This window comes from Podarcis melisellensis, assembly GCF_964234715.1.
Source record: "Podarcis melisellensis genome assembly, chromosome: 8".
Lineage (NCBI taxonomy): Eukaryota > Metazoa > Chordata > Lepidosauria > Squamata > Lacertidae > Podarcis > Podarcis melisellensis.
In genome coordinates, this window is record NC_138540.1 from 66,749,096 (window position 1) to 66,776,679 (window position 27,584).

The following is a 27,584-nucleotide window of genomic DNA, read 5'->3' on the forward strand; positions in this document are numbered from 1 at the left end:
CTATAGTTCATTAATGGTGCCGAGAGCTGTTAGGAGAGCAGTATTCACCTCCCAAACCTACAATTCCCAGAGTTTCCCGTAAAGTGGGATTGTTTGTTGAACCGCTCGGATAACTGTAGCTCTGTGAGGGGAATCGGGGCCTCCTCACAGCTATCAGTACCCTTAGCAAACTACAGCTCCCAGAATCCTTTGAAGCCATGGCTGTTTAGTAGTGTAGTGTTTTAAATGGGCGATGTGAACTGTCTGCTGTGACTGGCAACAAACAGGTTTCAAGCAGAGTCCTTTCGTTTTCCAGTCCTGATTTTTTGCGGGAGCTTTTAATAGGAGAGAGCAGAGGACAGGATGTCCTCAGCCTCAAGTCTCTAACCAGTTCACTTTGGTTGCCAAGGGAGGTTATGTAGGGATATTAAAATGTTTGACAAGGCAATTTTCAACCATGGGTCATATCTGGATGAGAAAGAGGCATTAATAAAGCTAGGGCTGTAATCGGGAAGACTGTGAGTGCATTGGTATTGGAAAAGTGAGTCAAAATAGGCTTCAGGCTCCAATCTCTGCTTTCATACTGCCATTAACCTCTTTACTTCTTCCACCAGGTATTTCCATTTGTTTTCTGTTGTCAGACTGTGGTTGTCTACTTGACTGATACTGGTTTTATACCAACTTAGCTGATAGTTCCCACCCAAGCATTCTGGGAATTGTATTTTGCTAAGGATGCTGACAATTCCCTGTTAGCAGCCTCTAGCACTGGCCTCCCATCACACAACAGCAATTATCATACTTCTGAGGGAAGTAGTAATACCTGTTAAAACAATACTAACAAACATATTGTTATGAGCACCCCGTTTTTCTGAGTGGTGAGAAATCCCAGGGGTTATGGGACAGCACTTACCCAATTTTGTTTCCTTTTAGGGAGGAGATCACTGGAGACTCCTGGGTGGTTTGTAATATTTACGTTTATTTACAAATTTATTTAGTTACTTAATTTCACAGCATTTCTTTAGCGCTTGATTGTAACTAAAACTCTTGAGTGATTTAACAAAAAAGACTCCCAGCAACATTAAAACATTACAAGTATCAGTTAAAACAACAACAACAGGTAAAAACAAGTATTAAGAACATTCAAAATATCATTAAAATCAGCAATGCCAAAAAGAAATTAAAACACATGTCTGGATTCTGCGGATAGGCTCCATGGTTCATTTTGCATAACATAAATCCCTGCATATTTTACATAAACAAAAACATTCAGTATTCCATTATTACATCCATCAAAACTTATTTACACTGTTGAATTTATCTGCCAATGTTTTCAAGTGTACACAATTTGCCCCCACATATTCAATAAACATTTTCCAATCTTCCTTAAACGTATGTTCTTCTTGTTCTCTTATTCTATATGTTAGGTTCGCAAGCTGCACATATTCCATCAGTTTAAATTGCCATAGGCAAAAATGTTTTAATCGGGCACCAAAGGATACAACAAAACTCCTGAATAATGGAAACAGGCAGGGAGTTCTAAAGTGAAGGTGCTGCCACACTAAAATATTAACAGTGTCAGTTAACAGTGCCAGTTCCACAGATCACAGATCAAAGTGGCCGATTGGAGATATATATATATGGGGGGGGGGGGTAGCGGTCCTGAAAGTAAACAGGTCCCAAACTGTTAAGGGGTTTATATACTAATAGTAACACCTTGAACTTGGCCCAATAGCAAATTGGCAATCCGTGCAGGTCTCTGAGCAAAGGTGTTAGATGCTGACAGGGTCGCATCGCTGTCAGCATCCTGCACAAGCTGTGGTTTTCCAGATCCAAGGAGCAAAAGCAAAGCCCCACGTAGAGCACACTGCAGTAATCCAATCCTGAAGTAACGAAAGCTTGAACCACTGGGGGCAAGCTTTCCTAGTCCAGAAACTGTCTTTTCTGTCGTACTGTCCGCAGGTAGCCAGTGAGGCTACCTGGGCTTCCAGCGACAAAGATGGACATAGCATCCGCAGACTGTGAACCTGCTCCTTCAGGGGCAGTGCAACCCCATCCAGGGCAGGCAGTTGGTCAGTTTCTCAGGGGCACTGAAGCCACTCACCCACAGCATCTCCATCTTGCCAGGTTTCAAGCTCAGCTTGTTTCTCCTCATCCATCTCACCCACTGTGACTACACAGCCCCTCCATTTATGGAGAAATGGAGCTGAGTGTCATTGGCCCACTGATGGCACCTTGCCCTAAAACTAATGACCACTCTCAGTGGATTCATATAGATATTAACTCGCACTGGAGATAAGACAGTTCCCTGCTGGAATTAGTGCTTCCGCCTTTGTTTACTTGTGTCTTACTGGAACCTACAAGAAAGTTAATATGTTTCTAAACTGGTAAAGGTCAGACAGGTATTCTGCCTTTCCTTTCTTCTTTTTTTAAACAAAATAATTATGTTTTAATATACTATAACATTGTATTTCCTATACTTGTCACTTCCAAGGAAAGTATGCTTAATCATTTATCCATGGTATTTTGAAGCTTATTTATCACTTTAACAACAGAAATGCATCAAATAATTCTAGCTGGTTATTACTTTGAATATCATGGATGGGGGCCATAAACTTGCAAACTGCTTTCACGTCTGTCTTTCTCTCATTCTTCCACTGAAAGCAGTTCTGGAATTCTCCATTATTATTATTATTATTATTATTATTATTATTATTATTATTATTATTATTATTATTATATAATACCCCACACATCTGGCCAGGTCTCCCCAGCCACTCTGGGCGGCTCCCAACGGAATACTAAAAACAGAATAAAACATCAAACACTAAAAACTTCCTTAAACAGGGCTGCCTTCAGATGTCTTCTATAAGTCAGATAGTTGTTTATTTCCTTGACGTCTGATGGGAAGAAGTTCCACGGGGCGGGTGCCACTACCAAGAAGGCCCTCTGCCTGGTTCTCTGTAGCTTTGCTTCTCGCAATGAGGGAACTGCCAGAAGGCCCTCGGCGCTGGACCTCAGCCTCCCGGCAGAACGATGGGTGTGGAGACACTCCTTCAGGAATACTAGGTCGAGGCCATTTAAGGCTTTAAAGGTCAGCACCAACACTTTGAATTCAGTGGCTAGCAAAATTTTGTCCAGCTCTCATTGAATTCCCAGTCATTGTATGATTTGACCATTATTCTTCCAATACCCCAAATTTGGAAAGGATTAAAAATTCAATATATCCCATTATATCCTCAATGGTGTTTTTTTTTTTTAAAGAATCCCCCTCATTTAACTTTATCACAGTTCCATTACATATGCAAGAAATCAGCCCCCTGTTCCTTTCATATCCAGCGTCGATACTCAACCTTTCCTAATCAGAGGTTAAATACCAACAATCATAGAATCATAGTTAGAAAGGACCACAATCGTCATCTAGTCCAATCCCCTGCAATGGAGGAATCTTTTGCTCAATGTGGGAGCTCAAACCCACAACCCTGAGATTAAGAGTCTTATGTTCTACCAACTGACATTAAAAGCATCTTATAATAATTCCCCATCATATGTGTTGGTAGTGACTCAGCCAAATGTGTAATCTATTTTAATATGGTTTTCTGATATAAATTTGCCTATCACATCTTTTGCCATCTTAACTTGAGGTCATTAATTTTTTCTCATTGGGTGTTCTGCATTTCAGAACACTTTAGTACAGGAATATGAAAGCTCTGGAAGAATACACTCTGTGGTTTCTAAATGGTTAATGAGGAGGAACAGGACAACATTGCTGTACAGGAAAGGGCCAATGGAAAAATTGCAGCTGCTGGAGATTACCTTAATGGTTTTGGCAAGTATTCTATATGTTAGGGAAATTACAGGTCAGTGGCCTGCAATTACTAGGAAAGAGTTGGAGGTTTTTATGGAAGGTTGAAAACCATTTTTGCTAGACCTTTCTCTCAAAGTGCGTAAAAAGCAGGGGTTGGAAACCCTCCTTTACCCCAGCCTACATGGTCAAGGTTTCTGTCTGCCCTGCCTGTTTTTGGCATCTGTCTGTCTCTGGAGACAATGGAAGAATGCACTCGGTGTGTGTGTAAAATCAAACCATTGGAGAGTTATAGTGCCCTTTGTGGCTGTAGAGAACAAAATGGGATAGAAATGTTTTATTGCACTTGGGGCAGATGAAGCCCTCTGGTTTTGCTGCTACAGATGCACCATGGCTTTTCTTCTCCCCTCCCAGCAGTCCCTTCTTGCCCTCCACTGACTTTTTCTGTTTAGGGTAACGTTACCAGATTTTTTTCAAAGAATCCGGGGACACTTTTATTTTTGAAAAGAGAACAAAAAGTTATTAAAAAAGGTTCTTTTTCCTTTTAAAAAAGAAGTAATATCTTCTCTTCTGTGGTCTCCTCTGTCGTGCGGCCTTCCTCTGGGCCTTGGCCTGCTCTCTTGGAGTGTTAGCCGCCATGAAGTAGGCTCGGGTTAGGCCTGGGCTTGGCCACATGTCCTTGCCCTCCTGGTGCTCTCCTACCTCTCCTTCTCAGCAACGCAGCAAGGTAGGGGCTCCCCTCTTTTTCTCTCCTTCCTCTTTCTTTCTCTCTCTTCCTTCTTCTCCTCTTCTTCTGCCTGTGTTGGCTCCAGGGTTCTCCTGGCTCTGGAGCGCTGCTGGGCAGTCGGCTGGGTGGCCGGGCGCTTTCACTGCCAGCTTGATTTGGGTCATGGGGGAGGAGGTCAGCGGTTCCCCCAGTTGTCACGCCAGGCATCCTTGGTTCCCACTCGGCAGTGGCAGTGGCAGTCTCAGCAGCCCGGAGCCAGCCTGGTAGCACAATTGGCTCTGGCTGGCTTCAGGAGCTGCTTGCTGCCGTGGCGCCCACCATTTTGCCTTGCCATATTTTGAGTCTTGTGCCGTTGAACCAACCATGCAACATTCATTCCCTACTAATAAATCTACAACACTTAAAATATAAATCCGGGGACATCAAATGAAATCCAGGGACATTCCGAGGATGGATTTTGTCCAGGGACAGATTTGTAAATCCGGGGACTGTCCCTGGGAAATGGGGACATCTGGTAACCATAGTTTAGGGTCTGTGTGCAAGTATTTATTGTGCCTGTGCAGGTGTCACAATGAAAATGCATTTTGCGTTATTTCAGCATAGTTCTAGTAAGTAGGAAACCCTAATAAAATGGGGGAGGGGCTCCCAAAAGTGCACCAGAGTGCAAAAGCAAATATAGGGAAGGGGCCAAAATAACCTTATATTCCAGCAGTAATTGCAGATGTGTAACAGGTTCTTTTTTTTTTTATTAACAGATTTTTTCCACAGTAAGGGGAAATCTGGGTTGAATGTTGTTGTTGGTTTTTTTTTTTTAAATGGGCTTTCATTTTGATAGTGACATGTAGACACTGTAAAACACTTGAGTGCACGCGTAACACCAATTCCACAATAAACTCCCACCTGGAAGCATCTTGAAACCAGCCAAGAGAACCACATGAGTTTTTAAAGTGACTAAGACTTGTTAGCAAGAGACAAGCTGAGTAAGCAGTAGTGCAGTTAGGTGATTTTTGACTGGAGGGGGTGGTGGTGGTAGTGATCTTACAAACACTCCACACTTTGGATGGAAATGTGAATTACTTTAGCATGTGGTACACCAGCCGTGCTGTGGTTTGAGGGCTCTCCTGCTCACTCTGTCCAAAAGTCCTGCACTGATGACACCAATGGAAAAAGAACAGAAATTTTTCAGCCTGGAAAGATTTTTATTACTTTCCCTTAGGCTCACACAGGAAGTTTATACGGAGACATCCCACTGCTCCATCTGGCTCAGTATGGTCTACACACAAACTGGGAGATTTCTCCCAGTCCTTTGTGGAGATGCCAGGAATTGAGCCTAAACTTTTGTTTAAAAGAACTTCCTTATGTTGCTCCTCACACCCTTCAAGAGAGAAAAAGGGGATTCCCCACCACAATTACTTAAGCACATAGTAAGGATGATGGTAATCAGAAAAAAATCCAGAATGAGGCAAGTCCTGTGCAGGCCAGGCTTAGGTGGGTAGAATATTTCCACTCCTGGGTGGCATTTAAAAAACCAACAACAAACCAGAAGCGTTCCAGTTCTTAGAAGCAAACTCTCATTCTTTGGAAAGTGACGTGGGACAAATTTACTAACAGAGTGATCCAGCCTAGGCAGTGCACCCGCTGACCTCCTGCTGGCAGGACTGTCTGGAGAAGATGGGGAAAATTAGCTGTAGACTTTTACACCTCTCCATCCCTGGTGGTTGTTTTTCTTTCCATATGCCCTCTTTCAGTTCTCCACTTCCTCTCTCTCCCTGCCTCAAATAAGAACCAGTAGGACTTACTTGTGCTCTTAAGAGTTTTCCACGTGGCTTTAAAGATGCATCTGCACCAGGTGTTTTCTCCAGGTTGCAGCTTCCAACCCACACAGCCCCACCCCGATTCTAGTACCAACACATCCTCATTACAAAAAGCTTCAGAAATACTACTGGTGTCTTCACACATCAACCTGCAGTATTCCATCGCCCAGGGAGGTTCAATGACCAGGAATGGCATGTTCCAGGCTGCCACGTCAGTGCAGTGGAGGCAGTGCAGGATTTGCACACAAGCTGAATACCAATTCATAAATAAATACACTACATTTCAACTTTTACGCAACTGGTTAAAAAAGTAAGAAAACAGGCTCTAAAACAGACATTATTGTCCTGATGTGACAAAAATATACAGTATGTAATGGCTACAATGTTATATGTCATGTTTGGTTTAAATCTGCAGAAATCAGCATTTCTTTGGGCCAGGTGTCCATAAGCTGTCAAACAGCATTGGCGGCAGGTGACATCAGGTGCAGAATATGCAGCATCTTAAATGTGATTTAGAACTGGCAGGTGTGAGGAGCCTCTGGCCCTCCTAGTGTTGCTAAACTACAACTCCCATCATCCCTGGCCAATGGCCATGCTTGCTGGGGCTTATGGGGGTTGTAGTTCAGCAGCATTCGGAGAGCCAGAGGTTCCCCCACCTGGTTTAGGGCCATAACATGACATAATCCTACCCTGTGTGGCCCTGAGGCCCACCTGAGAGCTGTCCAAGGTCCACTGTTTCAGAAACACTGACCTGCTGTAGCTCTCCAGAATTTTACAGCTGCTGTCTGAAATCACATTAATCATGCTCTGTAAAGGTAAAGGGACCCCTGACCATTAGGTCCAATTGTAGCCGACTCTGGGGTTGCGGCACTCATCTCGCTTTATTGGCCGAGGGAGCCGGTGTACAGCTTCCGGGTCATGTGGCCAGCATGACTAAGCCGCTTCTGGCAAACCAGAGCAGCGCATAGAAACGCTGTTTACCTTCCTGCTGGAGTGGTACCTATTTATCTACTTGCACTTTTGATGTGCTTTCTAACTGCTAGGTTGGCAGGAGCTGGGACCGAGCAACCTTCTGATCGGCAAGTCCTAGGTGCTGGTTTAACCCACAGCACCATTAAACACCAGCTGCATACACACCATACTTTTGAAGCACTCCCCCAGAGAATCCTGGGAACTGTAGTTTGCAAAGAGCTGGGAATTAAAGCTCTGTGAAAGGTAAACTACAGCTTCCATGATTCTCGGGGGCAGAATGTGCGCCCGGTGTGCGCCCTAGGAGCACACGTGTTGCCATTCTACTTTGCTGTATACTTTAGGTGGCGCACGTGCCGGATATCGCCCTTCCTGGAGGTGGGAGCGGCGGGGGGAAAAGGAGCCGGACGCGGGTGCCAGGAGGAGGCACCGCGGAGCAGACGCCGTGGAGACGGCTCTGCGTGTGCGCTCGCCGCTCTCCTCCTCCGCCCCCTCTTGCACAATCGCCCCGGGGGCGCTGGCGCTGGTCTCGGGGTGTTTGCGCCAACAGGAAAGGCGGCGGAAGAGCGCGCCCGCCGCGCCTCCCTTCCCTGCGCTCCGCTCCCGGCTGCGGGGCATTTCTCTCCCGCTGCGCGCCTCCGCGTCGATCCCTAGCAGCGCAGCACAGGAAGGAGAAAAATGCCCAGCGAGACCCACCCACCTCGGGAACTCGTCGAGGAAGTTTGGCGGGGCGGGGCGGGGCTTGGCGATCCCACGTGGGGCTGAGATGGACCAAGTTTGGGAGCTGTAAATAACCCTAAAATCGGAGGCGGGCGGAAAAACAAACGCAACTTTTCTGCCTGTTGGTTCGTTTGGGGCGAATCCGCGCAATGGCTCGTTTGTTTCTTTAAAAGAGGCGCTTTCTGACTCCGAGGGAATCGCAGCATGGAAGAGGACAGCAGCAAGCTGGGAAGCGCCGGGAGCCTCTGGCAGGACCCTTTGGCGATCGCGCTCACCCCCAGCAAGCCAGTCTCTGCAGGGAGCCAGGGCGCCCGAGGGGGCGGCGGCGGCAGCGGCGGCAGCAACGGGGGCGGCAGCAGCAGCGGCGGTGGCAGCGGTCGGGGCCGACCCCTGAGCGTGGTTTACATCTTCCCCGAGGATCTGGAAGAGCCTCTGCCTCTCCAATGCCTGCGGGAAGCCTGCAAGGAGGTCCCGGCGACGGAGCTGACGACGCTGCCTTTTGGCACCGTGGCGCTGGGGGACACCGCGCCCCTGGATACTTTCTACAACGCAGGTGAGTCCCTGCAAACGCAGCCTCTGCCTCGGCCGGCTAGCGGTTCCGTCAGTTCACCTGGGAAGGAAACCTGCCCTCTGGGAGAGCGGAGGGCATTGGCAAGTCAGAGCTTAACGCCGCGGTTTTCGTCCGGGTTGTCTCGGGTGGACCGAGACGCTGCAGATGTGATCAGATGTTGCCAGCGTCCACCGCTGCAGGGCTCCTCTGCATGTCCCCACGAGGGTTGTAATGTCGTCCATTTAGTGAATTTCTACTCGCACTTATAAGCAGCTGTTAGTGTCCCGAAAGACAGCCGGCAAAACTGGTGAAATGGAAGTAGAATTCTTCTGCAAGTTTGAGTCTATTGGTTCAGGACACAATGTTGACAAAGGTCCCCCCTCCCGTAGGTGTTCAGTGTATTGCACACTGACTGGCAGCTGCTCTCTGGGGTTTTGGGCAGGAGTCTCTCTCAGCCCTACTTGGAGATTCTGGGGATTGAACCTGGGACTTTCTGAATGCAAAGCAGATGCTCTACCACTGACCTATGGCCTATCCCTAAAGGCTATGAAGGCTGTGTTATTATTATCAGTTACAGCTGTTTTAAATGATCATCATCTACACATTTTATGATTCTCACAGAAACTTTGCACAGGCTGTACCAATTGTGTTTTGTGATGTTTGGGTCATATGGTTAATTCTACTCCACCCCAAACATACCTATCAGAGAATCTTAGAGTTGGAAGGGTTTTAAGGGTCATTTAGTCCAACCCTTCAATGCAGAAACCTCGGCTAGAGCATCCATGACAAGATGGCCATCCAACCTCTGCTTAAAAACCTCCAAGGAAGAAGAATCCACTGTCTCTCTAGGGAGTCTTTTCCACTGCTGAACAGCTCTTACTGTCAGAAAGTTTTTCCTAGTGTTTAGTCGGAATCTCCCTTATTGCAACTTGAAGCCATTGGTTTGAGTCCTATCCTCCAGAGCAGGAGAAAACAAGCATGCTCCCTCCTCCATGTGACAGCCCTTAAGATATCTGAAGATGGCTATCATATCTCCTCTCAGTCCCCTCTTTTCCAGGCTAAACATACCCAGCTCCTTCAAGCACTCCTCTGCACACCTTCCAGCTTGTCCACAGCCTTCTTAAATTGTGGTGCTCAGAATTGGACACAGTATTCCAAGTATGGTCTGACTAAGGCAGAATAGAGTGGTGCTATTACTTGCTATGATCTGGACACTATGCTTCCATCGATGCAGCCTAGAATAACATTAGCTTTTTTGCTGCTGCATCACACTGTTGGCTCATGTTGATCTTGTGAAGGATTCCAGGATTCAGAGTAACTGTGACTGTGGTTCAGAACAGAATAATTAGCTGGATCACCTAATGCAGGATCCTTGCAGGAAGGCATGATACAGCTGTTCCCAATGCTAAGTGTGGGGAGGGAAGGAATGATGGAGGGAGAGGCGCGCACACACACACAGAGAGACGTCAACAGACAGGCAGACAGAGGAGGGAGCCTATGCATATGAGTGGAAATTGCACTGTGGACAGAACAGAAGCCAAGTAATTTTCATGGCAGTCACAAAGGGTGTGAGTAGAACACCTTTCTAGTGAACAGCTTGCCTAACAAGTTGAGCAGCTTGGGCAAGTAGCTACTCAAGAAGCTGGATGACACATCCTATACTTCAAAAGGCCCCCATTTACCAGGGACAACCTAAATTTTTTGGTACCTGCTTATGATCAACTGCTGTCCCTTGTCTTTTGGGGATGCCTTTTAAATATTTGTTCAAGAGCTCAAATGGATGACTGTTGCCTGTTTTTAGGTTTCAGCCCCATCCTCATGATCTATAGAAGTTAAATCTCTCTGGAGATGAGGGAGATGGGCCTTTTGAGGTCCAGCTCTGAGGGCCTTCTGGCGGTTCCCTCACTGTGAGAAGTGAAGTTACAGGGAACCAGGCAGAGGGCCTTCTCTGTTGTGGCGCCTGCCCTGTGGAACGCCCTGTCAGATGTCAAGGAAATAAACAACTATCTGACTTTCAGAAGACATCTGAAAGATGAGGGAAGTTTTTAATGATTGATGTTTTAATGTATTTTTAATATTTTGTTGGAAGCCACCCAGAGTGGCTGGGGAAACCCAGCCAGATGGACAGGGTATAAATAAAGTATTATTGTTGTTGTTGTTTATTAAACAGTGTTCGAAATTAGGCAGGCACCAGGTGCATTGTGACCAAGTGAAGATGCCTGGGCACCAGGATGGTGCCTGACATCCCCACCCCAGGAGGTACATGCCTGGGCATCATTGAATCTGGACTGCTTTCACATACTAGCAACACATCCTGTAGAATTCTATTTGCACAATCAGAATGAATTTCAGGAACCAAAATTATTTTTCTGCGCAACCTGAGCAGGATTGGTGAACATTATACAGTGGTACCTCGGGTTAAGTACTTAATTCGTTCCGGAGGTCCATTCTTAACCTGAAACTGTTCTTAACCTGAACATTAGCTAATGGGGCCTCCCGCTGCCGCTGCGCCGCTAGAGCACGATTTCTGTTCTCATCTTGAAGCAAAGTTCTTAACCTGAAGCACTATTTCTGGGTTAGCGGAGTCTGTAACCTGAAGCGTATGTAACCTGAAGCATGTGTAACCTGAGGTACCACTGTAGTTAATTGTTGTAGCTTGTCTTCACTTACCCCACCCCACTCCCCTGCTCACAGTTGTGAAGAATATTATTAAGTTATGAATGATCTGTGTCGCCATTAAGAATAAAAGGTAGGAATAGGCCAATACATATATGTGTTTGGATTGCCCCTGGATCAAGTGACTTTTCTTCTTTAAGTTCTTAGATTTCTTAACCTATATCAAGGTTGTCATCTGAACTAGCCAGATATTTATCTATCATTTGAAAAATAAGACTTGAGAGCCACCTTGCCCCAAAATTGCAACTAAACACTCTGTTTTGGTGACTGTAACCTTGGTTTAAGAAACCATTTGGCGCCTAGCTTTCTGGGTTTCTAACACTGGAATTCATAACTATCTTGTTTCTTGAGAAAAACTGTGCTTTGATGCATTTTCGCCCAACTCGGCTTCAATCCAAATAGAGAGAAGGGACAACCTTGCTGTGTTTTAAGCTGATGGTATGTATACAGCCCCATATCAGCAGCCTTTGCCAACTACCTGTCTCAGAAAGGATTGAACCCAAGAAACAAGATGGGAGGTGTGAGAACAAACTGAAGGATGGGGGCAAGCTGGTGCTCTCTGTGGTAGTATCTGTGTCTTCTTTCTCCCTCCCTGCAGATGTGGTTGTGGTGGAGATGAGCAACAGCCTGTGCCAGCCCTCGCTCTTCTATCACCTGGGGGTGAGGGAAAGCTTCAGCATGACCAACAACATCCTTCTGTGCTGCTACACTGATTTTCCGGAGCTGCAGGCTCTCCGGGTGAGTCGGGGATGCAATTCAATTCTACAGGTGGAGTCTGTTCATGGAGATTGCTTTGAGACGCTGGACTACCCGGAAAAAGGGCCACTTGATCAGATCAGAGGAACATCTATAGGGCAGGAGTGGGCTGCCTTTAGACTTGCTAGACAGTTGGGATTTGAGGAAACCCTTCATGCAAGGGAATAGTTAGGCAGTTTTAGAATCTGGACTTTCTGGGGCATCTGTCTTTTGGTAGAAATATGTGCAGTGTCCCTCCCGCCCGCTTTCTTCAAAATAATGGTCAGCCAGCCCTGCTGCATTTGTAGTGCCCTCCTGCTCATTCTGTGGGTGGTGGTGGGGAATCCTGGACCTTTGCCCCAAAGTCCTGCTCTGATAGCATTACCGACTTGATGATCAAGACACTTAGAATCTGCTCTGAAAGACTGAAGTAAGGATAGGAGGAGTTTCTTAAATGTTTCATGTGCAGCGATTGTTCTGCTGAAATGTTCCCCCAAGTATGTTTTTGTGCGTAATGGAGAACACGGGTGTGAGTGCATGTATGTGTGGCAGATGACAGATTTTGTCAATAGAAAGAAAACAAAGTTGGCGAGTGTCCTGTAGGATACGGCCCTTAGAGAGAGATTTACCCCCAGGGCAATGTTTGATTGATGGATTGATTCAAGTGCCTTCTTTCCTGCCCATCCTCCAGTCTGCAGGACAGGGTGGCTAAGAACTTATAGATGAACTTTATCACAGAAGATAAAGTCATAACGGCAACCATCCAGCAGCAAATAATATCAGCAAAGCCGCACCTAAAAATAGTTTATTCCCTTCTACGAATGCTTGATGGGTTTAAAATATCTGCAGCCATCTTGCAAAAAGAAGCCTTCCTCCATCTCCCACTGCTGCCCAGATAAGATTGTGTCAAGCAAACAGGCAAGACCTTCAACATGTAAGGCTTAAATCAGTCCTACAGCAATCTAGCTCTAGGCCAGTGGAGAGTGGGGAGAGACAGATTCTCTGGGAAGCTGCTTTATGCTGAGTCAGACTATTGGTGCATCTAGCTCAGTATTATCTCCAAAGGGGTATTTCTATGCCCAGCTTGGAAATTTCAGGGGTTGAACTTAGGACCTTCTGCATGCAAAGTGTGTGCTCTCCGAAGAAGCTGGTGCTTACACCTTCAAAAATTGTGAAGGTTTTTCTCTTAACAGCTACTTGCTGCATTAGGATGCAGTTCTCTGCATGCCAGAAGTCCTCTTCTGACCTTAATGCTTCTGTATTACCTAACATGGAAGTGGGGAGACCCTTTTGTAGCCCAGTCCCCTATGGTCCACCTGAACAGCATGACCACCTGTCCCCACAGAGCCTTTCTGTATGCAGGTATATGCACAAAGGTTCCCATGCGACCCAGGACACCAATCAGCCAGATTTCCAGCTCACATGGAATCCTCCTTTTGTATAGCTTTGCATGTACAAAAGGCCCAGATGGTCAAGATGTTCACACAGACTCTATGGGGCAGTGCTACCTGGTACATTCCCGGTCCCATACTGAGTAACACAGAAGCATTGATGACTGAAGAGGGCAAGAGCAGGGATGAGGAATGCTTTTCAACCTGAGGGCCACTTTCCTTTATGGACAACTTTTGTACAGTAGGCTAGTTTCTACACACAAACACACCAACCTTTTCCCTCCATTTTGGTAAGCAAGATGTATTGTAAGAGTTTAAAGACACATTCTAGCCAGGCAAATGCACTCAAGGAGGTTGCCGAGCCGAGCCTATAAGGGGTGTGGTCTGGGGAGAGTCCCAGTAGCCAGACAGAGAAGCCTGGGGGGGTTGCGTTCAGCATCCAGGCTTGACATTTCCTGCCCCACTTACAACCCATTTAGAGCAAAAGCCCCTCTTCAGATTTGGCACATGCTGCACTGCATAAGGTAGTACATTGTAGAAAAGCTGCATCATCTCACACAGATGATGTGAAGAAGAGGAGGAGGAGTTTGGATTTGATATCCTGCTTTATCACTACCCGAAGGAGACTCAAAGCAGCTAACATTCTCCTTTCCCTTCCTTCCCCACAACAAACACTCTGTGAGGTAAGTGGGGCTGAGAGAGTTCAAAGAAGTGTGACTGGCCCAAGGTCACCCAGCAGCTGCACGTGGAGGAGCGGAGACGCGAACCCGGTTGCCCAGATTACGAGTCTACCGCTCTTAACCACCACACCACACTGGCTCTCAGTGCAACATATTAATGCATGATAACACTTGCAAGAATTGCTTTGGATTCCCCTTTGGGGGGTTGCCTGTGTGTAGGAGCAGCAAGCTCTAATGAGTTTGTGGTTACTCTGCATGATCTTGTACTAACAGCTATCTAATGTGATAAGGAAACATCGCACGGCTGCAGCATGGCAAGAGAGCAGCTTCAGTAGAGAGCTCATTATCTCACTGTTACCTACATGTGACCAAACCCTTGGTCTCTTCATTAGCGTATCAGAAGTAAAGACCACTCCAGCTTCGTTCTGTGTAGACGTGCAACCCATCCAGATCAGGATTGATGTTTTGTCTTCTAAGCACATATGGAAGCTATCAGGGGAAGAAGTGATGCGCCCCTGGTGCAAGTATGATAAATGGCTTAATAGTGTGATCCTATGCATGCCTAGGGCTAGCTGATCAGAAGGTCAGCGGTTCGAATCCCCACGACGGGGTGAGCTCCCATTGTTCGGTCCCTGCTCCTGCCAACTTAGCAGTTTGAAAGCATGTCAAAGTGCAAGTAGATAAATAGGTACTGCTCCAGCAGGAAGGTAAACAGCGTTTCTGTGTGCTGCTCTGGTTCGCCAGAAGCAGGTTAGTTATGCTGGCCACATGACCCGGAAAAACTGTCTGCAGACAAACGGCGGCTCCCTCGGCAACCCCAGAGTCGTCCACAACTGGACTTAACGGTCAGGGGTCCCTTTACCTTTATGCATGCCTACTCAGAAGTAAGCCCCGGTAAATTTAAGGGGTATTGTATCCAAGTAAGTGTAATTTACAAGTAATTTACACTACAAGTAAGTGTAGGGACACGGGTGGCGCTGTGGGTAAAACCTCAGCGCCTAGGACTTGCCGATCGCATGGTCGGCGGTTCGAATCCCCACAGTGGGGTGAGCTCCCGTCGTTCAGTCCCAGCACCTGCCAACCTAGCAGTTCAAAAGCACCCCCGGGTGCAAGTAGATAAATAGGGACCGCTTACCAGCGGGAAGGTAAACGGCGTTCCGTGTGCTGTGCTGGCTTGCCAGATGCAGCTTGTCACGCTGGCCATGTGACCTGGAAGTGTTGCGGACAGCGCTGGCTCCCGGCCTCTTAAGTGAGATGAGCGCACAACCCTAGAGTCTGGCAAGACTGGCCCGTACGGGCAGGGGTACCTTTACCTTTACCTAAGTGTAATTTCAGCCATTCAAGAGTGGGATCCTAGATATGGAGAGAGATAACCTACCATCTAAGTTCCTAACATTAACAAAGCTGGAGATTAGATAAAGGGTCAATAGAGGCCAAACTGGACAGTATTGCCTAGTGATTGAAGGACACTTTACCTCCATAATAAGGAGAGTCTTTTTGTTTGACTGGAATGGGTCCTTGAATCATGATAATGCCTCTTGCTTGCCTGGATGTCGTGTGTGTGTCTGTAGAAGCCTTCGACTTTTGCACGGCTTGAATGTAGCCTGTTGTGCAAAGGGACATTCATTGTTTAATCAGTTTTTTTAAAAAACACCCCAATGGGCTTTGAGCACCCAGGCAGCAGACTAAGTAGATCACCTGCTCACAATCTTCCCCACTAGCAATCTTCCCCACAGATTGCATTTGTGCTTAAATTATAGTGACGCATTCATACGGATCAGTTAGCGCAAGCCATTTTTATGGAGGTCTGTATCCTTGTCTGTGGTGATGCATTTCTACTCCTCCTTGGTGATGTGTAAACAGCCACTCTAGGAGCATGACTCTGTGGCATGCGTTGAGGCCCAGGAGGCTTCCAGAGAAAGTGATGCATTAAGTCACTGGAAGGAGACCTCCTTGCCTCACTTCCTGCAGGCATGGGTTTTCAAGATAGGCAACCAAGTTCAAGGGAGGCTTCTGGCCTGCTATGGCATCATACAGAAACACACCGGAAACCAGAAACACACCGGAAACAAGCCTGCAGGAAGTTCTTGTGCTTCTTCAGAAAGTCTATGGATTTGAAACCCTTGGTGGTGGTGCCTTGCTGAAGCCCTGCAGTTCCTGAAAGTTTTAATAGCTTACATGTATTCTGTACATTGTCCCTAACAGCTGCTTTTAATTTTTTCAATGTATTTATTACTACAGTTATATGGTGCCTTTTATATGCCACTATAGTTTACCCCTCTGAGAGTTATATGGTCGTACCTTGGAAGTCAAATGGAATCCGTCCTGGAAGTCCGTTTGACTTCCAAAACGTTCGGAAACCAAAGCACGGCTTCTGATTGGCTGCAGGAAGATCCTGCAGCCAGTCGGAAGCTGTGGAAGCCCCGCCAGACATTCATCTTCCAAAAATAGTTCACAAACTGGAACAGTCACTTCTGGGTTTGCGGTGTTTGGGAGCCAAAACATTCAAGAACTAAGCTGTTTGAAAACCAAGGCACAACTGTAATTCCCAGCAAACTTTAGCAGAATACACTGGGGATATGTGTGTGTGTTCTTCAGTTGTGTTTTCAAGTATGGTGTGTACACAGTCTTAATCAGCCTTTGAGTAAATCCAGTTTGGCTCTTTGGTACCAGCAGCTAATGATAACCTCCCCTTGCCTTTCTCCTTTCTAGGAGGAGATCTTCCAGAAGAATTCAGTAAGTCCCACTTGGTTTTCTGACCATGCACCATATGAGACTCATGATCTGTTTCTGGAGATTGAGCACAGTGAGCCTCACAGAACATAGTGGGGGCTTCTCCGTAAACGTGTATAAGGTTGCACTGCACATGATTTATTATCTATCCAACTCGGCTGTTTCAGCTTTTGGAACACGCATGGCAAAATCCTTATGGTTGAATTAAAAAAAATATATGTTGGAGACTGGGTAGTTTGCAAAGTGAAATAGCAAGTATGTTTTCCAAAAACCACCACCATCACCCCACCCAAACAGTGCGGGGGAACTGAACTAAGAAGAGAAAGGGATTTGCTATTTGAAAGAATACCATTACATTTGAATGCTGCCTCCTTTCAGTCCATAAAGCAGAGCTGGGAAACCTTTGGCCCTCCAGGTGTTGGACTATAACTCCCATCATGACGGACCACTGGCTATGTCAGTTGGGGCTGATGGGAGTTGGAGTCAAGCGACATCTGGAGAGCCAAAGATTCCCCAGCCCTACCATATAGGTTCACCAAAAAACTTGTCCATGTTGGTTCAAGTGTTGGGCACAATTTTTGGAAACCAAAAATGCTATTTTTCTTTGCTGCTTAGATAAATTGCCCCCACCCTAATACTGCTCAAAACTCATGTGGTGGACAGTTTTGCGCCCCACGAACTGGGTACATACTACCTCTAATAGGTCTGCTTATTTGTTTATTTATTACATAGATGGGGAACCTGTGGCTTTCCAGTTGTGGTTGGACTCCATCTCCCATCATTCATTGCCCATACTGGCAAGTTGGGAGTTGGAGTCAATATCTGGAGAAGCACAGGTTTCCCATTCCTTATTTATTGCATCACATTGCATTACTGAACTGTACATGTAATTCCCATCAGCTTCATCAAGCATGGCCAATGGCCAGGGATGATGGGAGTTGTAGTTCAGCAACATCTGGAAGGCCAGAGGTTCCCCACACTTGCCTTGTATCCTGTTTTTCTTCCATAATGGGCCTCAGGGTGGCATCCATAAGGTTCCCAGGTGATCTGGGAAGGCACTGACCAGACCTGCTTAGCTTTGTGAGGTTTCTGCATCATGTGCCTTCAGACCACATAGCTTTGATCCTTATCTTGCTGATCTGAGCAGATTTCCCAGAATAGAAACAGTTCCTAGAGAAGAGGTGGCAACACTTATTTTACTGCCACCTCAGCTAATAGTTTAATTTTGACCCAGAACTCAGCTCCAGAACCAGTGAAGGTAAAGTGGAAGGCCTATAAGTCTTCCTTTCCCCAAAAGGCACGTGAAAGATTTAAAACAAAAGAATAATGTAATCTTCAACCTCCAGGAGGATGCCAGTGCAGGTGTATTTTTGGGGTGTTTTTTTTTTTTTGACATGTTCATAGTGCCATGAGTGTTTTAGAACTGGGTGTGTGGAGGGATCATAGCATTAATTCTCTTTTAGGATGGCAACGGCAGCTATACCTTAATCCCCTACGTGGTGGCAGCCCAGAACAAGGTCTTCTGCTGCGACCCGAATGCAATGATGTGCCTGAGCGAGCTTTGCCAGCCTAACAACTTCACCATGGAGGCCTTCTTCACCCCCCTGACAGCACAGCTTGCAAGGCTGCTGGAGGGCACCTCCACCAACACCTGGTAACACCCCCCCCAGTCATCTTTCAATACATGAACTCAACTAGCGCAGCAACGGGAGTTAGGTGTGGCCTCCCAGGATCACACTCCTCACCGGACATCCTCCACACTCTCCCCAGCTGCTTTTGCCTGGTTGAAGAAGTCCTTGAAATATGATCTTGCCTAGGTAGTAGAGGATGGAGGTGTGTGTGTGAGAGAGTGCAAGTTTCTGTGGTTTTCCTGGTGCGAAAAGAGCTTTTAAGCTCCCTGCCTTGCTTGCCAGGCAAGGCCCTCTTGGTGTGGCCAGCTCTGGAAGCCTGCAGATGGTCGCGCGGGAACTCAAGCGACCCCGCAAAACCTCAAGAAGAGAATATCCCAGCTTATTCGTATTTCTCTCCAAAGGTATTTTGGGGAGGTTGTTTTAGCAGTTGGGGCATCTGGCGTGATAACTTCCAGATTAACAGTAAAATTCTACAACCCGCTCCACTCATTGTCACAGGTTTTTGCCGTAGCAAAAAGGGCGCAGCATTCAGGCCTAGCTTATGCGTTATCTTGGTGGGGTGCTTGCCAGACTCGCCCATTGCCTTACACGGGAAGCTGCTTCATACCAAGTCAGACAATTGGTTCCTCTAGCTGAGTATTGTTAGCAGTGACTGGCAGTGGCTCTCCAGGGGGCATTTCTCAGACGTACTTAGGAATGCCGGGGGTTGGACGTGGGACTTTCCGCATGCAAAGTACTGGGCTATGATTTCTTGCTGGGCTCTGTGTGTCTTCATAGTTTTCCTAGTAACCATGTAAGCTGTTCTTTCTTTTTTACTGCAAAACTGAGATGTTCGAGATTCCGTAAAAAGATACCAGGGTCGTCTTGATCCTCTGCATTCTGTTATCGGTGCCCTAATCATAGCTGGGGCAGATTCTTAGAATTGCTGAGGACAGCTTGTAACTCACAGCACTTCTCAAGAATCCCGGGAGGTGCAGCAGAATCAAGTGCATTTCACTGAGTTCAAGTTAGAGTATCAGGAAAGACAGCCTTCCAGCGAGTTAAGGGGAAGGATTCTGACACACTACCTTTGGGGAAGCAAAGGCAGCCCCAAGAAAGAGGGAAAGCCTATTGCTTAATAAGAGCGGGTACTTGAACCTGTTGAACTCTGGCCACACCCTCTCCTTACATTTAAGGCTGTCTCATTCCACTTTACAGTGGTACCTCGGGATGCGAACGGGATCCATTCTGGAGCCCCGTTCACATTCTGAACATAATGTAAGACGCGACAGCATGTCTGCGTGTGCGCGGGTCGCGTTTCGCCGCTTCTGCGCATGCGCGTGACATCATTTTGACCATCTGCGCATGCGCGAGCGGCGAAACCAGGAAGTAACGTGCTCTGTTACTCAGCCTGAGGTATGACTGTATATATTTTTCTCCCTTTTCATAAAGAAGTAATGCCACTTCAAACAGTCATAGATTCCCTCAGATAATCCTGGGAACTCTAGTTTGTGAAAGGTGTCGAGAGTTGACAGGAGACCCTCTATTCCTCTCACAGTCCTACAGTTTCCCAGGGTGGTTTAACAATCTATCCAGTGAAACTGCATGGCTGGGTGAGAACTAGCTCTTCTAGAGACAGACCTGGTTTTATGAATGATCTAGGTGAGGTGGTAACCATTACCCTGCAGGGGATATAATTACAGAAATGCCACACATCTTGATGGCCGAGGTGTAGCATGCTGAGCTGGCGAATGGAGAAATACTGGACAAAAAAGGTTCTTGTTCAAGGGTAGCTGTGAGTTGGTCTGTTGAGCTTCTGAAGGAAAACAGGAAGTTGCAGCAGAGGAGCAGCTGAGGACAGGGCAGCCGCACAGTGTCATGCAAGACTTAAGTGAGGGGCGGTGGGGGCCAGGCCTATAGCTGATGCAGGGAGATGCTGTTCCTCTGTGGTATTCCATGCACTCACGAACCTCCAAGCCCTGGATGGTTTTCTTAACGTAAGAAAAAGTGCTTGCTGGATCATCTAGTCTACCACCCTGAAACAAAGCAAAAAGACATGGCAGTTTCCTGTGTTCCAGAATGAATGGCGCAGGAGAATAGCATTTCTCATCCCCAGAACTTAAATAAACTGCGTACACTCCCTCCCAGTAAGCTGTTAGACTTGGGGGGTGAGGGGAAAGCGTTTTCCCCAAGCCTAATTTCAAGAGGGGGAAATGATCATTATAGAGATTGCAGTTAGTGCTTCCCTGCCCAGCAGCTACAATTCCCACAAAGAGCCACACAGCAATTAGACTTGAAAACAACCTTCCATTGGCATTCAGAGGAGCCTGTTTTCAAGCTCCTGAATGTCATGCAGCAGGTTTGGGGTGGGGAAAAAGATCATGGGGGAATGGGGAGCAGAGGATTAACCCAGCTGCAACCTGCCAGATCAAGAAACTTCCTCTGTGGGAGCAATTAAATCTTGAAAAATCTGAGTGATTTTGAGAGTGTGTCTCATAGTGCATGGAAAGGGAAGTGTTAACTTCTCTGTTCCTCAGCTGCTGTTCCACACTGCTCTCTGGCTTGAAAAAAAAAAGCCTCTAATTGGCTCAAATTGCTAATTGCTGCGGGCGGGAAAGAAAGGGATTCTCTGAGTTGGATGAAGAGGCTCCTGGGGCCATAGCTGGCCTGCAGGTTGCTGGACTTAAAGAAGCAGGAAGTGCCATCTCATTTGGGGAGCCTTTCATCTTAGGAAAGAAACCTAGAATAGCAGTGTGTTTTCCCATTCTGCTGAAAACCAGAATAAATGGATCCTTCCTACTGTTTCTAGAACTTTGCAGGAAGCTGTGGTGGGCCTCTGCGATTGCATCACAACTGAGCACGCTGTTACCAGTGGCAGTCCGTTTTAAGTGGTTTTTAATATTGTGTTCTAAACCTGTAAGCTGCCCTGGGACCTTAGCTTGAAGGGTGGGTAATTTAAAAATAAAATAAAATTATTACTAACACGCAGGCAGCCCTGCGTCCTATAGATAGGCATCCCTTTGCAGATGTCCAAGGCCTATGGGCAAAAGTTGGCAGGGCTGTCTGCTCCCTGCTTTTAATGATACTGTTTTCATTGATTTTAGCCATTTTTTCTCTAAAAAAGGGGGATACTGCTTAGAAATTCTAGCGATTAAGCAGCATATAAATTAGCTCAAATAAAATTTAAAAATACCCTCCACACATTAGCCCTGTGTATGGAAGAAAGTCTTGAGTGTTAATTCTGTCTGAGCAATGGGAACAGACATGGAAGTCAAGTGGGACCGCTCAGGGTTCTAGCCAGGCATGCTCTTTCTCAGGATACTCCATTTCATTTCCACCTCCCCCAATAGAAGTGCAGCATTCAGTGGCTGTTGAGCACAGTCAGTCCACACTGGACTGTTTTGGGTGCTCCTCCCACCTCCACTGCTTAGGCCATTCCCCCCGCTAAAGGTTTTCCATACTGCCAGTCTTCAGCGTACCTCAAGCCTGCAGATGCCTCCCTCTTGTGCATGGATGGTCCTGTTTTGGCTACATGGAAAGGGCACTGGGAGAATGAGTTTCCTGTTAGTATATTAGTGGGGATGGGGAGCCCTTTCCAGCCCCAGAACTGCATTCCCTTCAAGACAACATTCTGGACGCCACATATCAGTGGTGGGCCAGAGGCAAAAGTGGGTGGAGCAATGCATGTAAATTTTACCTTTATACAGAAGGCAGTTTTTACATGTACACAAACACCAGTCTCTGCTCTCCACCCAGATAAGCAGGAGGTGTGATCAGAGAGCAAGGACGGCTTTTCAGCCAGGCAAAAACATGTGCGCTGTGGAGAAGGGCCAGTGAGGGGCATGACCTGGGGAGAGTTTTGAGGGCCAGAGGGAGAGGCCTCGAGGGCTGCATTTGGCCCCCAGATCCCCCACTTCTACTATATATAGCACTGGCCCTGGGTAAACATGCCTTCCCCTCTTGGGGTAAGCCAAGGGGCGCTATCCTTTCCTTCTTGTTTTCTCCAGCGGCTACTTTCGGGAGATGATCCGAAGGGACATCCGCAGGGCTCGCGAAAGGTACAGCGGGGAGCAGCTGAGCCGTGAGCTGACCAGTATCCAGCAGCGACTGGACAGCGTCGAATGCCTCAGCCTTGATATTGTCATGAACTTTATTCTGTCCTACCGTGATGCACAGGTGAGCTGATCCACAGGGCCCCTCGACCCTCGTGCCGTGGCCAGTTAATGCGCACAAATTCAGCCCAAATGCCGTCAGCGGCAGCCAGCAGAATGTTTTGACGTCTGTTCCCCAGGGCAGACGTGACCCCCTCTCAACCCAGTACTTCCACTGCAGCGGTCAACTCCAGCAATGCGCACCGATGCCATGCAGGCATTCAACACCCATGGATAGGTGCCCCACCACTGAGCACCTGAACACCCCCCCTTACACATCCTGGTGTGTGGTGTTTCATGGCAGGTTCCTAGAGTAGGAACCATGTGTATTTGGGGCTGAACTGAGTTTGGGTATAGTTGAAAGCTGTGTGTGCGCGTCTGCCTATTGCGGCTTCACTTTATGTCTTCTGCAGGATTGCAATGGCATCATCACTCTAGTGGAGACCTTACAGGCCCTGCCGACTTGCAATGTCGCCGAGCAGCACAACATCTGCTTTCACTATGCCTTTGCCCTTGACAGGTGAGGAACATTGTCAGGTAAGGATGGGCCTCTATTCTCAGCCCTGTTAGGCCTCCCTACCCTCGGCTTCCCTGATGCGCATGGACATTAGTACACTTAAGTGGTGTCTTCTGGCAATGGGAGCTCTGAAGAGGAGATGGATCCCCACTCCCTGGTCTATCCCATGGGTGTCTGCAGACACCAGAGCTTTCCCTGAGTCCTGAGGACACACCTCTGCCAATGGACTCTCATGGCTGGTTTGCAGACTCCTCAGCGAATCCAGAGGGCATGGAGGAGGGATCTCCACAGCTGGAACGCCCATTATCTTGATGGGACCAATGGATGTAGCAGAAGGCATTGGCCCTTTAAGTATGCAGAAGGCAGTACCCCGTGGGCAGGGTCTCTAGTCAATGACTATGCTGAGACAACCTGGATGTTTGGCCTCTGCGGCATGGTGCTAAACCCACACCTTGGACTCTGGAGTCTCTGTGCCTTCATAACCAGGAAATTCTGATCTCCCCTTACATGGGCCATCAGTTCTCCTTGGTGATGGCATCCCTGTGGATCCCGACATTAAGGTCCTAACACAGTAGCAGATGGGCAGCGCTGGTGTTCTTCCTGCACTGTGGCTGCTCTTGTCCCAGCATTGGGGCTTCTGAGGCTGTGTGTGTGACTGTGTGTGCTATGCATTTGCAGGCGGAACCAGCCTGGCGATCGGGAGAAGGCTCTCTCTGTTATCCTGCCCCTGGTGGAGAAGCCTGAACGGGCAGCGCCTGACCTGTACTGCATGTGCGGCCGCATCTATAAGGACATGTTCATTGATTCTGGCTTCACTGATGCCGAAAAGAGAGACCAGGCCTTTTACTGGTGAGGAACGGAAAGGGATCTTTGCTGAACTTGCACTTCTGCTTTAAACTATGGCTGCAGGCGTGGAAATCTCTTAAATGCTCATTGCTTGTGGGATGGCTTGGTGGTGGTAGGGTGGCCAGGTGAAACTCCTAGACATGATTGAAGGTGCAAGCAACCTGTCCTCTCTTTTTTCACCCATTTGGCTTATTTGCTGGGTCTGAATTGCAGCCTTCCTAGTTAGCTTTCAGGTCTGATATTTCCTTGTTCTTCTGATTCCTCAGGTATCACAAGGCCTTTTTAACAGACCCGAGCCTCCATGCTGGGATTAACTCCGTTGTCTTCCTCATCGCTGCTGGACACAAGTTCGAAACCTCCATGCAACTTCGGCAGTTAGGTGCGGGGCTGCTTGTTCCCATCTGTGTCTCGTAAGGGTTGCCGGATGTGTGAATCATCATTCTGATCTAAAACCAAGATATTGACAGTGTTCTTTATTATTTTCTCTCTCTCTCTCTCTCTCTCTCTATATATATATAAACACAAAATCTGGTTGATTCATTTCCAAGCGATAGTGTTAAGTGTCCAATTCAATGAACGTTTTGAGACAGGGAATATTGGCTGGGTGGTGGGCGGGATCATATGAAAAGAGCAATTATCGCCCCATCTACACTATATATTTAATGCAGTTATCCTGCCGCTTTAAACAGTGGTGGCTTCTCCCAAAAAAATCCTGGGAGCTGTCGTTTGTTAAGGGTGCTGAGAGGTGTTAGGAGTGCCCTGTTTCCCTCACAGAGCTACCATTCCCAGAGTGTTTAAACAACCAATCCCTGCTCCCAGGGAACTCTGGGAATTGTCGCTCCATGTGGGGAGTAGTGGTTTCCCAGAATGCTTTGTGGGAAGCTGTGACTGTTCAAAGTGGTAAGATGCTTTCAGGGCCCCTTTCCCTCTGCCTCTTCTCCCTGCTGAAATGAGGCTTGAAAAATGTGTTATGTTGTAGCCAATAGAATGGTAACCCCCGGTTTAGCCAGAATGTCGTGACCATTTTGAAAATTCCCCTCAGAAATCCCTGCCACTGCCCCCGCCCCCTCCCCCAAAACATACCTGTTGCAGTTTAGAAAAATCTCCCTTGCTTCTCGTCCTTCCTTCCTTAGGTATGAAGGTGAGCTGTGTCCTGGGCAGGAAGGGATGCTTGGAAAAGATGCAACATTACTGGGATGTGGGTTTTTACCTGGGCGCCAGTATCCTGACCGGCGACTTTGACAAAATCATCCAGGCCTCGGAGAAACTTTACAAGCTCAACGCTCCAATTTGGTGCGTGGTGGGAACTTTGTGTCCTCATGGGAAACGGGGTAGGGGTGGGGGGCAAGGAAGACTAACTAGCTGACAACCCATTGAGATGAACTGGAGTTGTGAGTGTCGAAGGAGGTGCTGGGAGAGGGCAGGTTTCTGAAGAGGAAGTGATTTCCTCCTTGTTCAGTGTGGTGGGACAACAGATTTTGAACCTCTGCTCAGCCATGGAGCTCACTGGCTTACCTTGGACCAGTCAGGGTTGTTGTGGCGATTAAATGAGGAGGGGAAGAACCATGTACACTGCCTTGACTGAAAAGGTAGTATATAAATGTAGGAAATAATAATAAATAATATGTGATGCAGACCACTTGCATTGGGTAGAAACTTTAACTTACTTCACCCTTTGCAGACTGTGTGGGTCTGTTTGAAGTGTGTGCTTCTTTCTTTTTTAACTCTGTTCTCTTCTGCCCCCTGCCCAATTATTGGTTCAGGTTCTTGACATCTATCAAGGAGACTTACGTAATCTATAGTCATTTCAACACTGCCCCCGACACCTGGTCACCTAAACAGGAGCTGGTTGATTTCTGGCTTGGCTTCTTGATGGATTCCTGCCAGCCCTTTGTCTCCACAGAGGAGTGTCTGGTAAGGAGGCAATGAACGTTGGTGCTTTGGCAAAACCTCTACTGAACTACCAGCTTTTCCTCCTGCCTGCTCCTTTGCTACACTACTGTGGCATCTGTTGCTTTCCATCCTACTAGAGGCAGTAGCAGCAAAACAAAGTGGTTCTGGGGGTGGCAGAGCACTCCAATGGTAAAACGGACTTTGCCATTTCAAACTGTGGCTTAGAAAATGAGCACATCTGGATGAGGTGTGAGCTAGCATAACTAATATGCTAGTTCTTTGTTTATGGGGGGTGTTCTGTTTCATTTTTGTATGGGGTAGCCATCAAAAAGGCTATGCCCAACCTGCTGTCTGAAGTGGCATAGTCCAGTCTGCATAAAAGGTCATATACATGGCATCAAACCATTTCCCCCACGATTTTCTGTTCTGCAACTCTCCAAGGTCTTAGAGGGTTTTCCAGCCCTTTTGCCTGAGATCTTGGGTGCTTCTAAGATAGTGACTTAACATTGTAAACGATTCATTCAGAAATTGCAAGCTGACCATCAGCAAGAGGCTTTTTTAATTTATCCGATTTTGCCCAGAAAGTTTGAATCGGGATTAAATGGCATTTTGATGGCCATATCAATGCTGTGACCTTATGCATACAAAACTTTGCCTTGCTCATCTTTCAGTTTCAGCAGAGTTGCAGAATGAGATTCTTAGGAAATTTCCTCTTCTGCTGTAGCAAAGCCTTTCTTGCCTAAGGTGCTCTTTCATATGTCCTCCCTTAAGCTATATAAAATTCAGGGCAAGCTTTGCATAGCTGGGTTGGAGAGAGGACTGGGCAGTCTCTCTCTCCCCCCACCCTCTCGCTGTTTGTGTAAATTCATGTGCTGACAGATTTGCGGGGCAAGAGAAAATTGTGCAGATGCTTCTCTCTCCCTTTAATTCCCCTCTACAAATCTTCTCCTTGAGAGAAGCCTTTGGGATAACTCCTAGTTCTTACCTCTAGGTGAAACAAAGCCAAATTATCTACTTCTGCTCAAATTTGTGAACTTTAGTCTCTCCTAACCCTTCCTTTTCTCATCTCCCTCCATTGTGGAAATTTGGGTTGTAGCTTCCTTGAGACAGGGGCCTGTTTACCTTGCAGATTGGTGGCTTGCAAAACATCGCAGGTTGATTTTTTGCCATGCAAAAACTGGTCCTGGAGCAACACCAATGCAGCCCTCTCAGCTTGCACCAAGAAACTCTGGAATATTCCAAGCTTTCTCAAGCCACTTTTCCTCTGCAGTCATTTATAATCTCGACACACAACAGGCTGCATACACACCATACATTTGCAGTGCATTTTCCTCCCAAAGTTCTGGGAACTGTAGTTCACCCCTCACTGAGCTATAATTCCCAGCAACCTTCGCAAACTGCAGCTCCCATGATTCTTGGCAGGGTGGAGAGATATGCTGGAAATGTATAGTGTGTATGAACACAAACACACACACCTTTTTCCCCTGGCCTCCAGTTGTCGCCCCAGGCATCACATCTGAGAATATCATCACTATATCCCATAAGATGAACCAGTCAATTAGCTGTGCTCACACCTGACCACAGGACTGAGTCAGCCTTGGCTGCCCTGATGAACCAGCACTGTTACAGGTACCACATGATACTCATTCCACATTTGTAAGGAAGCACCCAAACTTTGGAACTTCCTCCCATCAGGCGGGCACCTTCACTGTGCTCGTTTCAGTGATGGTTCTGCAGATCAAAGCAGTCAAATGGGCACATGTGGGGTTAAGGCGATCCTGCAGGTAGACT

General features: G+C 47.1%; 1 protein-coding gene across 1 annotated transcript in view; it reads left to right on the forward strand.

The window, feature by feature from the left end:
* Positions 1-7,942: 7,942 nt before the first annotated feature.
* The window catches only part of MAP3K6 (mitogen-activated protein kinase kinase kinase 6), a 39,998-nt gene continuing 20,356 nt past the window's right edge, over positions 7,943-27,584 (forward strand). The window contains exons 1-10 of the mRNA XM_081920506.1: positions 7,943-8,564; positions 11,836-11,975; positions 16,756-16,779; positions 18,240-18,430; positions 22,394-22,562; positions 22,951-23,057; positions 23,733-23,903; positions 24,167-24,279; positions 25,034-25,193; positions 25,664-25,814. Coding sequence (XP_081776632.1) covers positions 8,216-8,564; positions 11,836-11,975; positions 16,756-16,779; positions 18,240-18,430; positions 22,394-22,562; positions 22,951-23,057; positions 23,733-23,903; positions 24,167-24,279; positions 25,034-25,193; positions 25,664-25,814 — 1,575 coding nt within the window. The 5' untranslated portion in view covers positions 7,943-8,215. The remainder of the gene's footprint in view (positions 8,565-11,835; positions 11,976-16,755; positions 16,780-18,239; positions 18,431-22,393; positions 22,563-22,950; positions 23,058-23,732; positions 23,904-24,166; positions 24,280-25,033; positions 25,194-25,663; positions 25,815-27,584) is intronic.